Here is a 14,826-nt window from a genome sequence, read left to right as displayed (position 1 = left end):
CCAAGCATGGATGTCATTACAATTATGCTCCCCCCCCCCCCTGTAAAAAATCATCAATATACCATGCAGTACACAGCATAGGACCCACAGTACCCAAATGACATGAACTGCTCAAACACATAATACCTACATCAGACATACCATCACACACAGGATCCATATGACACCTCTAAGCCACTGTGGAATAATGAGATTCTTCATCACACACCACTCACATTGTACCCACTATTGAAGCCAATTACAACCTACACCTATTAAACACTGCACCAATTTAAGTGTGTATCCACCATGACAACCACTTAACTTCACAAACAGCATCACTTATACCCATTATGCCTCAGTAGCCAAACATGTCAGAGGCCAGGAGCATCAACATACTTTTTCGGTGTAATATTTTTTGTCCTGTTGTACATTTGGACAACCATACTTCAAATGAAAGAAGGATTGAGGAATGGTATGTTATCAACTATTCAGCAAAGAAAAACAAAACATTTGTAACTTTAAATGATCAAAGGAGCTCCTGCCCTGAGCCTCTCCAAAATGCTAGGGTCCTCAGCAGCTGCATCTTTTCTGTATATAAAAGATGGTTTAGTCCTGCATATCAAATTCATTTCATGCTATGAATTAAAGGCTTGCATGTGCTGGCTGCATTAGAATGAGTAGTAAATGTAATATTTGAACTCAAGTAGCTTAAAACTTCTTCCTTATTTTAACATAAAATAGGCTTATCATAAGAGACATGATAAAGATTTATCAAGTTTATGCACCCTTGCCATTATATATTTTATTGTTCTCTGAATCAGTGCCATTTGGAATAATTCATTGCAGGCATGCTGGTGAAAGGCTGGTGTGTTGCTGTCTAGTAAAATATTTTGGTTTCCTGGGTAACAGTTGGAATGCAATATGCTTGTGTTGATCTTTCCATTGAGATGCTTCATATTTTATTTCACTGTCTGCGTTGCATCAATATGCTATTATTTTTGTATGTCATGATAGTCGTCTAATTCTGTCTGTAAAAATGTATTACCTATGACTTACATTGCATATTACACAAACAACCAGAAGCTTTTAAATTTGATTGCAGATGTGGGGTTGTTGCACATATGTATAACATTTGTAATACATTTTAAAAGAACGTCCCAAACACCATAACAGCCTCCCAATGCAATTAGTCAAACAGTTTTTAACAGTGTGACTCCTTACCTGGGGTCCACGAGGCACCACTCCCTTCTATTCTGAGAACTGGTTCTCATGATCTAAGCCCTATAGTGCAGAGACAGCTCATTGGCTGAGAGTGTCCGCTGATTGCTCTTAGCCAATGAGCTAACCCCGCCACAGTTTTGCTCAACCAGAGAGGGAAGAGTTGCTCCTGACAGATTTCAAGTAAGAAGTCAAAACATTAGATTATTTGACTATTTACATTGGGTGGGCTCCAGAGCACTACAGACACCATAACCACTACAGTGTTTCTTTAGTACATCTTTATGATCTAATGACAAAGATGGCGCTACTCAGGGTGATAATGCTTCATTTTTGTGAGTTTGAATTGAAGGCTACATGCAGTAATCACTGTTTCTCCCACAGTATCTGATCTCTAAATAATTTATGTTAAGAATAATACCCTAATTCACAAAATCCATTACATCCAACTCTTACAACCATAACCTCTAACCCAAACCCCTTTATTTCATTATTCTTTTCAGAATGGGATAGTCCACCGTGATATAAAACTGGAGAATATCCTACTGGATGAGAACTTGAATGTAAAGGTAAGCATAATGCCCTCCAGTATAGATGGTCACTGGATATCAAATTTCTGAAATTCTTGTTCTGCAATTTTTCAATTTCATTTGTTTAGCTTTCCCATTACATAGCGACACAAAGGGAAAAGTTCAAACAGTGACAATACACCTGAAACACCTTTGTATTTATATTTTGTGCATGGTGAGTTAATTTTTCATATTCACCAAAGTGACCTAAAGGGACAATCCAGGCCCCAACACAAGTTTTATGCATTTTAACGTGCCCTTTGTATCTTCTTTCGCTTGGGGTTTGATTAAATTTAAGTTTTGCAAATAAAGAAATAAATTGCAGCAGTATGCAATCTTGCCTCACCTCCTCCTCTAATATATAGTACTTCTCTCTATGGCTAATTGCTGTACCTGTATACGTCATCGCTTTCTGTTTCCCTTCATCCTAACCTGCTGTATTTAAAAACACAGGTGTACATATCATCAGAAAACACAGCACACGTTTCTGGAAGTTGCATTTTAGATAACAGTTTTTATAAGAAGAAAACTAATAACTGAACTGCTACAAACAGACAGTTTGACAAATTAAGAGGTGTGAATTATTCTTGTAGTGACTAGTCACTGCCACATTTCTATTCTCTGCAATAGACTTGGAGATTTGCAACATTACAAACTGCAATTTGACAGAGTTTGAGCCAAATCTGGAACCAAACAAAATGCACAATGGCTAGATGTTATAATATTTATGGGTGGAATTCGGCCGTATGAAATTTTTATTTTCAGCAGAAGTAATTTGGCCAAAATCAATTTTTCCTTTATGTTAATAAGGTAGTGCCCCAATCTTCATCTCTAGCAGTGCTATGACAGAGTGTTTTATGACAGAGTTGAATATTTTCGTCCTTTAGAAATATAAATAATAATCATCGTTTCAGCATGGGTGCTGTTATATGCTTATTAAAAAGTCAAAATTCTATTTTTTGCTAATGTGTTATAGCAGCACCAGATGTAAAGACTACATTTATTGGATTGGTGACCCTTTAACCTTATAAAATAATTGGCGTTAAGGTTCATATCACAAGACAAACAGTGTGAGTATAATGGAATAAAGAGTATTTATCTTTTTGGCAATGCCTTGAGGGGAAACTCCCACCATAGGAAAGCAGCCGTATCACTACTGTGTATCTAACCCGAGCATTTAGATGTGCTAAACATTCTCAGTCTCCCACTTTCCAGACTGGTCTATTGCTTGTTAGTTGTTGGAATGCTACTAATGGCCTTTCAGCTGGAAACCCAGCCAGCTTCATACTGAGCCTGCAGGCTCTCAGCTGTGATAAACTGTGGGAAAAGATTAACCATGCCAGAGCCAAGACTTAACCTAATTTTCACATATCAAACCATTCAAGTGTATCTAAGCAGAAATAGCATTGAAATTCATATGATTTCTAAATATAACAAAAGTCAGTGATTGACCAGCATCCTACTGTTACTTTCTCCTTTTAAGGAAAGTACGACAGGTTTGACATTGTGAATAGGAATGCTGGGAATGTCTGTGTTTAAGTACTACACCGGAAAAAAACAAACCAAAATAAAACAAAAAAAGAACACACTTTTTGATTGGGTCCTTTTCCAGCAATACGTTAGATTTCTGGTAAATAGCAGGAAGTGCTTAGCATTCATGTAATTTCATTTTTCAGGGAATAACATTATTCTCTTTAGTTTGGGATTGTTATGACCCTGAAAGCATGCAGTGAGTGAGTGATTTACCAGCAAAGTATTCTCGCTTCCTTAGACGTATCTTCAAATCTAGTTTTTTAAATTACAAAAACTGACATTTTTTTACATCAGGAAACAAAATGTAGTTTTTGGAGGATTAACTTCAGATCTAATTTTATGTTCTCCATGGTAATGAACACAAGTTTGTCAATCAGTAGTCCAATAAATTTTATGTCCCAAAAGCAGTTTACTTTAATTAATTCTGTCTAAATGACTTAAAATGTGTAACGCTTGTCAAAATCAACTTTTCATCTTTCAGTCCTTAAAGTAGATCTGTACTGTAAGCATAAAATAGGTGGAACTTAAAGGGAAAGGCCAATTTGTTTAAAATTCAAGTATCTACTTAAAAGTAGTATAGTAGGGACTATAGGTTCTCTTCTGCCCAGCTGTGTAAAAAATAAGTAAAATAAATATTAATTACCTCAACTCCAGCAGTGGGACTCCCTCACTGCAGCCTCCAGCTCTGCCTCCGGTGATGTCAGCAAGCATGCTGATCTCACCCACGATCTCATCCAAAAACTGTATTCCTCCAATCAGATGCTGCTCTCAAAATCATTTGATTCCCAGACCGAGTTTTACTTGGTTTGCAGGAGGAAGCGCCTCTAGTGGCCGTCAGGAAAATATAAAAATGGGCATGTTTTACATTGCAGAGTTAAAATGACAGGACCACAGCACCCAGAGCTCTTAATTGAGATGAAATGTTCTGAGTGACTGTAGTGTTCTACTAAACAATGAATATATAATTTATCATAAAGACGAATCATAGATTTAACTGCTTTAGGACAAAGAAACTTAATACTGACCACCTGTCCAGTATTAACAGTGTGACCATCACGCCTGTTACTAAAGTAACACATACCCCTGTGTCCTGTCCCTCTCCTACCTGATTGTCCTTGCTTATTCAGGTAAGAGAGGGACAAAAAGAGCATACATCTCCCAGAATGCTGACACACTGAAGTCAATGACCATGCAGAACTAAGAAATGCCAGCAATGTATTTTCCACGAGGCTAACAAGGCATTTGCCTTGGGCGGCACTTTGAGGGGGGCGGCAAAAAATGCTGCTTCGCAAGCGCCCTGGCAGATGCCTTGTTAGCTTCTTTCATGGGGGGGCTCAAGAGCTGGTCGGCTGGCCACCTCAGGGCCCCCCAGACGGTTAGCTGCTCATATTACGGGCAGGTGGCAGGTAGGACCTAGGCAACAATCCATTTTGCGGCCCCCTCATGAATAGAACTACATTCCCTCAGAGATTTATTCAGTAAACTCTGAATTGCAGTAAAGAGGAAAACAAACATTATAGCTCCCCCCTCTGTCTACCTCGTGGTGCAAAAGGGGTAAAAAAAAATAACTTCCGTCACTTACCCGGGTTCAGCTCTGATGTCCCTCGGCGCTGGTTTGGTTCCACCTTCACTATTTAAAGGCTGCATTAGAATTTCCCATAGGAAAGTATTATACAATGCTTTCTTATGGGGTTTTGCGTAATGCTGGACGTCCCCATGAATAGCCACTAAAGTTGGAGTTAACCCTGAACGGTAATCATTGCAGTTTGTTAAAAACTACAATAATTATTTTTCCGGGGTTAAGGGTCCTGGGACAGTGCATCCAAATCACCTCAATCAGCTGAAGTGGTCTGGGTGCCTATAATGTTCCTTTAAGTGAAAGCAGACACACCGTGAGAAAGAACAGAAACAGCCTGGGAGACATTTAGGGAAAGGATAGAGAGACTGTTGAGATATGTAGGAAACAGAGACTGGGAGACATTTAGGAGAGAGACATAGTAAGCACACATTTAGAGAAAAAAGAGACACACTCTCACTAACACACACACACTCACTGGCATACATAGTTTTACTTACACAGTCTTACTAACACACACCCACCATCACTGACATCCACACACAGTGTCACTCTCACTAACACACACACACAGTGTCACACACTCTCACTAACACACAGTGTCACTTACACACTCTCACTAACACACACAGTGTCACTTACACACTCTCACTAACACTGTCACTTGCACACTCTCACTAACACAGTGTTACTTGCACACTCTCACTAACACACACACTGTCACTCAAACACAAACTCACAACTTTACATAAAGTCACACTTTATTAACACACAGAAATACAGCAATTTAGCACATACACACACACATCAATTTACAACCATTCATACAATAAACAATCCCCCATAGCCTACCTGGGTGCTGTGAAGAGGTTCAGGCTGCAGGGGGGAGCAGGAGAGCCGTGCACTGTAAGCACTGGCTGCTTTCTGTTCCCCCTCAGAAAGCTTCCGGTGTTCACAGGCAGGGGGCAGCTGGGATACCAGGTCATGTACTGACTTCCCCTGCCTGCAGGAAGCAGAGTGCTCTGCTTGGGTGCTGGGGTTACATCACAACCCGTTTCCTGAGCAGGCAAGCAGCAGAGGGAGCCCAGCAGGTGAATGGCTGTGTTGGGGGAACCCATAATGCTGGCTAAGGAGCCGCTTGCTCAGCACACCAGCCCCAGACAGCAGCAGGGCAGCCCATCAGAAAACCTCCCGGTGGGCGCCCCCTGTAGGTCGGCGCCCCAGGCGAATGCCTTATTCGCGTTATGGTAGTGCCGGCCCTGGTGGCAAGGGAGCACTGTCCTCTGAGCTCTTCCTGATACTAGTGAACCGTCTTCATCCCCTCCTTCCCGACCTGGTACACCCCGATCAATCAGGCTTCATACCAGGAAGGGAAGCAAAAAATAACACGACAAAAATACAAAATTTGATCCATTTCTCCAAATTCTCCAAGGGCACACACCTACTGCTATCAATTGACGCCAAAAAGGCATTTGATAGGGTAGACTGGACATTGATGCGAGCAACGATCGAATACATGAGCTTTGGTCCAAACTGGCTAAACTGGCTGGGAGCACTGTATTTCTCTCCAACCAGGCTATGCATCAATGGCCAACTATCGGATCATGCCCCCATTGCCAACGGCACGCGACAGGGATGCCCCCTACCCCCCTTTTATTTGTTCTGGTCCTCAAGCCTTTCCTGCAAGGGATCAAGGACAATCTCCAAATACATGGCTTCCAAGTCGGAGAGGCAGAACACAAGATATCTGCTTTTGCAGACAATATGTTATTCAGACCTGAGATGACAATCTACAGCAGCATCTCTAATTTGCAGGCTAACCTTAGTAAATGCGAAATACTACCATTAACCATTTCGCATGCGCTCAGATTGCCCTTACAACAATCCTTGTTGTAAGGACAATGCCTTCACATGGGCTAAATCATCCCTCAAATACTTAGGGGTCCAACTCCCTAGCTCACTGACACAAGTGTATGACTGCAATTTCCCCCCACTGATACAATCAATTAACATGGACATTTCCTCATGGAATGATCCACACTTTGGGTGGTTCAGCAGGGTGAATATCCTGCTGTTGAACATCCTGCCACAAATTCTATACATGTTGCAGGTATTACCCATCTCAATTCCCAAAACCTTGTTCACCATACTATGTAAAACATTCACAACCTTTATCTGGTCACATAGGCACCCCAGATTGCCCTATGCATAGCTCATGAGACCAAAGGAGAGTGGTGGGCTAGGCTTCCTTAATGTGGAACTGTATCGCACCGCTATTCTACTAGCTGGGGTATACGACTGGTCAGAAACAGGCTCCACTAAATAATGGCATCAACTTGAAGATTTTTTTCTTCCGGGTTCCCATTTCCACCATACCATGGCACAAATCAGGGCAAGAATTCCTCCAACACCCGGCGCACCCAGCCATTAATCCCACGTTGAGAATGTGGATGCACATCAGACATCACCTAGAGATAATCACCTTACCCATTGCCTCTATCACACAACCCACTCTTTAAACCAGGAGAAACTGGAACAACCTACAAAGACTACCAATCTACACCATACCTGCCCCTGGCTATAATTGACAACTCAGGGGTCAAACTAACTCCTCCCTAATGAAAACCACTCACCACTGAGGAAATTCCACTAATCAATTATCCCACTTTGTCCGTACAGGGCCATACATACAGAAGGGATCTCGCGCACTTACTAATTTCAAACATACCTGTGGGACACATTCCATCAAAAAGAAACTGATATCCACTATGTACTCCATACTACTAACAACCCAACTGAATCATCTTCCGAAGGAACTTGGCTTTACCTTAAAGGGACTCTCCAGTGCCAGGAAAACAATCCGTTTTCCTGGCACTGCAGGTCCCCTCTCCCTCCCATTCCCATTTCACGTCGCTGCCTCTTCCTCCGCCGCTGCTCCTCCCCTTCAGCCGGCGGGGGAGACTGATCCCGCCCGCCGGCTGGGGAGACGTAATGCGCATGCGCGGCAAGCATGCGCGGCAAGCATGCGCATTAGACCTCTCCATAGGAAAGCATTAAAAATGCTTTTCAATGCTTTCCTATGGGGATTTTAGCGACGCTGGAGGTCGCATCCAATCCCTGCTGGAGATGCCACCAGCCAAACACAACCTCTGCACAGATATAGTGGTCCTGCCTGGTGAAACAAGGCTTCTGGTCCCGCAGAGCTGAAATGATCCACAACATTCTAGAGCTGATACTCCCGCTTAAACCCCACATTTTGCTATTCTTCCTCCTCCCATCACATCTCCCAAAAGCAAAAACGTCCCTGCTGCTACACTTCCTGACAGCAGCAAACCAACTGATTTCACTGTTTTGGAAAAAAGCATGCCCCCCATCCATTAGAGATTGGATTCAAAAGTTTTAAAGCACCAGAATAATGGAGGAAATTTGTCACTCCTTGAAAAAACAATACAATTTTTAATAAATCTACTTGGTCTCCATGGTGCAGATTCCTAAGGGACAACCCAGAACAAGAACAGTAAACTAAACCCCGACCACCCATACCCAAGACCCTACTAACTGAAATCTTTCACACTAACCCTCACTTGCCTTAAAGGACCACTCTAGGCACCCAGACCACTTCAGCTTAATGAAGTGGTATGGGTGCCAGGTCCAGCTAGGGTTAACTATTTTTTTTATAAACATAGCAGTTTCAGAGAAACTGCTATGTTTATCAATTAGTTAAGCCTTCCCCTTTTTCCTCTAGTGGCTGTCTCACTGTCAGCCGCTAGAGGCGCTTGCGTGATTCTCACTGTGAAAATCACAGTGAGAGCACGCAAGCGTCCATAGGAAAGCATTATGAATGCTTTCCTATGCGACCGGCTGAATGCGCGCGCAGCTCTTGCCGCGCGTGCGCATTCAGCCGACGGGGAGGAACGGAGGCGGAGAGGAGGAGGAGAGCTCCCCGCCCAGCGCTGGAAAAAGGTAAGTTTTACCCCTTTTCCCCTTTCCAGAGCCGGGCGGGAGGGGGTCCCTGAGGGTGGGGGCACCCTCAGGGCACTCTAGTGCCAGGAAAACGAGTATGCTTTCCTGGCACTAGAGTGGTCCTTTAAGTCCACCACAGAGATTTCCATAGGCCCAGGCAACAGGAAAACACAATGCAATATGTTAAGTTTAGACAACCTTTCCCTTTACAGTATACGTTATCCCCTTTGTATGTTATATGTTGTATGTTATATGCTGATATGTATCTTGATCAACACATGATAAATCCAAACTAGGTAGACCACCCCATGGAGGGAGAGGAGAGTGACTCCACTCCATACTGGAACACGGCCAGCGCACAAGTACATGCCCCAATTAGGATATACAAATGGGTCCCGATCGAGCCAAACGTCTTAAAGACGTTCTGCACCTTGTCTACAGACCAATACATGGGCCGTGATCCCTATTACGTACAATGTTTTACATAATATTTTATATAAAATTCTATGCAGAGTTCTTAATTGTAAAATGCACCCGTGTTATATGCAATGACGTTTTCCTTTTGTATACTCTGATTCTCATATCTCACTCCTTGGACGTATATTGACTTGTACAATGCCTATATGTCTGTAAAATCTTTTTGGATCAAGAATAAAAAATTAAAAAAACAAATAAATAAATAAATGCACCATCACTAAAAAAATAAATGAAATAAAAAAGGTTTACACTTCCTTTATTGCAAATTCGTTACATTTGGAATTTCTTATCTTGTAGGGGCCTCCTGTATGTGATTAAAGTTACATTTACGGCAAGGGAGAGAAAAATTCTAAAGCAAGTTAACATCTGATTGAACGTTAAACTGTTTGTTAAAATGCAAGCTGTGTGAGTCACAGTGAGAGGAGGTGTGAATAGGGCTGCATAAACAGAAACAAAAGTCATTTAACCACTAAATGACAGAGAATTGAACAGTGAGCAGTTTTGTGTGATCTATACACAAAACTGCTTCATTCAACTAAAGTTGATTTGGTGACTGTAGTGTCCCTTTAATCCCTTACGAAAAACATTTGATTTATGACGAGTTTTTGTTTTGCAAAAGGTTTGACAACATCTGCCATGAAGCAGTCATTTCACGAAAGTCATGTATGCTGGGTTTAGGTCCAAAAACTAGTTGAAAACCTGCAAATGGGATCTTTGATCAGCATATATTAAGATTCATAAATAACAGAAGGCCGCACTGCAATCAGCCACAGACAGAATAACAAAATGCTTAACCAAGAAAATAATCTTCTTCCGTGTGATTCCGTGTGAATCAAGTCCACGAAGCAAAAACATTGCAAATGTGGGGAAGGAAACAAGAAAGGAATGTCAGAACAAAGTACAGTGCCAGCACCCAAACACAATTAGTGTTAGGACTTCAGGAGCTGTAACCAAATGGAAGTAAAGGAAAATGTATCAGGAAATCATATGTTTACTTTTTCTTCCTAATGTGGTTACAGACAATAAAGCGATGACACATGGGAACTATATGCATATACAAGCAGTACAGGACACAAAGCCACAATAGGTGGGCCCAGTGTAGATAAGAGTATATGCTCATGGAGCATTTCTAAAGTTTAATCAGCAACATGAGGACAGTAAAATGTGAAAAACACAGGTAATGGGGCCAAATGGAACACTGTACTTATTTATTTTATAGAATGGTAGTTTCCTACTTTGTCCTTAAGAAATACCATATGTATTTTTTAGTATCCCCATTGGGACATACCAGGACTGTGGGTATGCCTCGAGGACTGGGTTAGGAATAACTAATAGAAGTCCCATAATGAAAGGCCTGGGATATTATCACATCGCTAGAAAAGTGGGAAGTAATCCTGTTAGTTTGTTGACTAAAAGCAAATGAAACAGTTGCAGCAATAAAACAAAATATATATAGACAACAAAACAAACCTAAGAAAACAACCTCTTCATCAAGTCTTGGTCCAAAGAAATTTACAAAACAAGGAACTGATCTTGCATATGAATGTTCAGCTTGCATGAAATACTTGGTCCAGTGCTTTTCAGGATACCTACAGACTTTTTCATTAAATTGTTAACGAAAATTTTTTATTTTTTTATTTAAGTTGTTGTGTCCAGAATATATATGACTGTGCATGCATGATCAATGACATTTGTAGCTGCCAAAGTGCTTATAAAATACAATAGTGAAATGGAGATGTCATTTCTTAGCAAATGTTGCTTTTTCACATACCTTTAAGATATACAATGCAAGACAATAATTAAACTATTTTATTTTAAGCTTGCAGATTTTGGATTGTCGAGCCTTTATCAGAAGAACCAAGTCTTGGAAACATACTGTGGAAGTCCACTTTATGCATCCCCAGAAATTGTAAATGGTATTCCATACCAAGGACCTGAAGTAAGTACTCAGTCTCTTAAGTGGTAGTTACTAAATCCTCACTTCTCTGGGAGTGTGCATCATTGATCATCTTCCCCTCCCCCATCCATGCCACCGCTTTACCACCCTGAATAACTCTGCTGACTTTACATTCCATTTCTGAAGAATAACTGCCACTATTACATTTGGGCTTACTAGTCTGCCTATTTCCTTCGTGTATATTTGTCTTTCACTTTTCCCTTGAGAAAGGCACCTTGGTGTGCCAAAATGTTGGGTGGGTTTCGTGACTTGTGTTCTACTCTGGTAGGCTATTGATTCATATGTGTATACTGTATGTTTGTATTCTATCCTTATAACTTCTTGTTTGTCCTTGTGTATGCTGGGTTTTTATGTTGTTTTGTAAATAAAGTTCCATTTATATTGATAGTAAATTTGGTGTGTATTCTGGTTTATATTTGTATTCTTGTCTTTCACTAACACCTCTGAAGATGATCTTCTCTTTGTCAACCCACGTGTGCTTTATTCCTCTAACCATTTATTTCACTTTATCTCTCATACCCATTTAACTAATCTCTACATTGCTATTAACCCCTTGTGTTAAAACTTTATATAACCCCGTTGTAGACCAAGCTCTTATTCACTAAACCAAGCATTTTAAGGGATTGACAAGGGTGCTACACAGATTAGGCCAAAATTGACAAGCTGGAAAATTCATTATTTGGAAAATTTATAGAATTTGGCGATGTTAGCCCCAGTATATTTTAAGTGTTACACTATCTCTATATTCTTTGTGTTGATTTTTTTTGTATTAGTAAAATGTGTGTAGGATTTGTAGTATATTTGACATATGTTGAGTGTTTTTACATCTCTACATTCATTTGCATTTACAAATTGGCAGTTTTGGGCCTAGTTACTGGTTTTGTGAATAGGCCCATTGTAAATAAGTCTACCAGAAGGTACCTCAGTATTTCTAGGTAGTTCTGATATGCTTTATCTTGGATGTAGGTTGATTGCTGGGCCCTGGGGGTACTGCTTTATGCACTGGTTTATGGAAGCATGCCATTTGACAACAGCAGCTATAAGACCCTTGCAGAACAGATCAGCTCTGGCGATCACAGGCAGCCACCTCATCTCTCAGGTAATTACACTAAATACCTATGCAACTCTTTACCTACATAATGAAAAAAAAACAACATCATTAGTATTCATAACGCTGAATTTAAAATTATTAAAATTATTGGAAAGCAAGCTCCTCAAAGAAAACAGATTCCGTTCTAGTTTTCTCATTATCTCTAATTACTATATAATAACAATAATTTCATATGGGGTTTTCATAGTGAATTGAAAAGCTAGCTGAAAAGTTCCGAACAAAATAGCTGATGTGAAATTCTCCAAAGTAGCTATAGTCACAGCTGAACTATTACAGCCTAACTGCAATTCATGTTGAAGTTCTCTACAATGTGGTATTTAGTGAATAAGCATAATTTTCTAATCATAATTAACACTGCTGGACACGATTTAAAGTACTATAATGTGTCTTATTTCCATGTAGGGGCCTGTGGACTGATAGATTGGTTGCTGACAGTTAATGCAAGAAATCGAGCAACGATTGAAGATGTTGCTCATCATTGGTGGGTCAACTGGGGTTATGACACTGTGGTATGTGACTGTGATCTTGTCCCCAATTGTCACTCCCCTCTTTTGGCCCGCTATATTGAATGTCAAAATACACCTGGTTTTAATGAGTTGAACAAAAAACCTAGTGGAGTCCAATCAAGAGAAGTAGAAGAATATGAAGTGTGTCTCAGAAAATCCAAAAAAGAAAATGACATAATTCAGTCACAACAAGAATCCGACTTCACAGTTCCAAGCCCAAAACCAAAGGGAATCCTTAAAAAAAGGAGCAGTTTTGACAGTTCATTCTTTAACTCCTCCACATTCTCTGAAAGTCTTTCTCAGAATTGCTTAGAACTAAACAGAGAAACATTGACCAAGTCTACTTCTGGGCCACATAATCCAGTCACTATTGAATGCACTTTAAAGATGCCAAAAAAAGGGATTCTTAAAAAAACTAATGAAAGGGAATCAGGCTATTCATCTTCTCCTGAACAGATCATGTCACCAGAACACCAGAAAGCATATCTCAATGTACAGGAAGACAAAAAGAGACCTGAGAAACATGCGAAGCGGAGGAAAGGCATCCTAAAAAGGAATGGGAGATTTTCTACAAGCCTGGATTTGCCTGCTGAGTGTTCAGCACTCACCCTCTCTGACTCCTCAGAAGATACAATGTCTTCCAATGTAGGGCCAGCGAAAAGTCCAAGCCGGCCGTCAAGTGTCATTAGCGATGACAGTTTTCTTTCCAGTGACTCATTTGACCTGCTCGATATGGCTTCTGAGACAAAATGCCAGCTTTTTTCTTACAATTCAAAGAACAAGTATTATAGTTCAGAGGAAGAAGATACTTTATCCAACAAACTTGAAAATAGTTTTTGCAACAGCAGGCATCACTTATGATTTCTGTACCACCATCATCCAAAAATTGATAACTACCTTGGATGCACACAAAGTACTTTATTCAACAGGACATTGTTTTGGATATTTTACAAATGTTTTACTAGTTTTAATAAATACTGTCACAATTTACAAAATACAGTTGTACCTTTTTATAAATAACAATAAAGTTATTTGAAGAACAGTATGAAGAACGGTAAAGGTGCCAGCAGAGAGCATAACTTTGAGTCAATAAAGACTGCTCACTAACGGCTCTTTGAGTGCCTGGACATCTTTCTTTCTTAATACTGAAGCTCAGATTTTGGATCTCGCCAGGCCGGTCTGGTTGCACCTTAAGTAACTGTGTATTTTTGATGTGTGCACCCCCTTCATGGATTTGACTATCATATGGTTATTTCGTAAGTGCACAGAGATACAGGGAATTTTTGTATTTATTTTTTTTAAAGTCAGAAGGAAACCAAGTCACAAAAGTGGAAGTGCCACTGAATTGAATTGACTAAATAAACAAATAACTAAACTAAATAAATAAATAAATATCAATACACACTAAAAAATATATCTACTGTGACATGAATATAAATAGAAAAGAAAGCAGTCTGGCACATATTTGGCAAAGCCTCATAAGCTCCTTGGTTACAAGTAGAACCAATAGGTGCATTATCCTGTAAAACAACTAGAAGAACCCTTCATAGTGGACAAATATGGAAAATAATGAATGTGTGTTTTTTGTTGTTGTTTAAAATAATATAATTGGAACTCACAGTGAAAAAACACAGTGACCCAGTAGTCAGAGACAAATAGTCACTGCTGCAACAAACTTTATGGACTATCTGGGAATTGGAATTAAATCCAGCCAGCATTCTTCTTGCTTGCAATCGGCCTTCTTCTCACATTTACCCTTGTATGCTGTCTGTCAAAGAGTCCACACTATAGAATTGACAATGGAATCACAATCTCAATGGAAAAAAATATTCTGCAATTTTGATTAAAAACAAATTTTCTTAGTGAAATACAGCACTAGAAACCAATGTTATTACTTTAAACTGCTACTATATTTGATTATGACTGGGTGAAAA

General features: G+C 40.1%; 1 protein-coding gene across 1 annotated transcript in view; it reads left to right on the top strand.

Annotated features, from left to right (window-relative positions):
• LOC134568841 (NUAK family SNF1-like kinase 1) overlaps positions 1-14,625 on the top strand; it is a 39,381-nt gene extending 24,756 nt beyond the window's left edge. The window contains exons 4-7 of the mRNA XM_063427528.1: positions 1,704-1,769; positions 11,138-11,257; positions 12,242-12,374; positions 12,789-14,625. Of these exons, the coding sequence (XP_063283598.1) occupies positions 1,704-1,769; positions 11,138-11,257; positions 12,242-12,374; positions 12,789-13,753 (1,284 nt within the window). The 3' untranslated portion in view covers positions 13,754-14,625. The remainder of the gene's footprint in view (positions 1-1,703; positions 1,770-11,137; positions 11,258-12,241; positions 12,375-12,788) is intronic.
• Positions 14,626-14,826: the final 201 nt, after the last annotated feature.

The sequence above is a fragment of the Pelobates fuscus genome, chromosome 7, assembly GCF_036172605.1.
Source record: "Pelobates fuscus isolate aPelFus1 chromosome 7, aPelFus1.pri, whole genome shotgun sequence".
NCBI classification, from domain to species: Eukaryota; Metazoa; Chordata; class Amphibia; order Anura; family Pelobatidae; genus Pelobates; species Pelobates fuscus.
The sequence above is the reverse complement of the archived record's forward strand: the minus strand, read 5'-3'. Positions and strand labels throughout refer to the sequence as shown.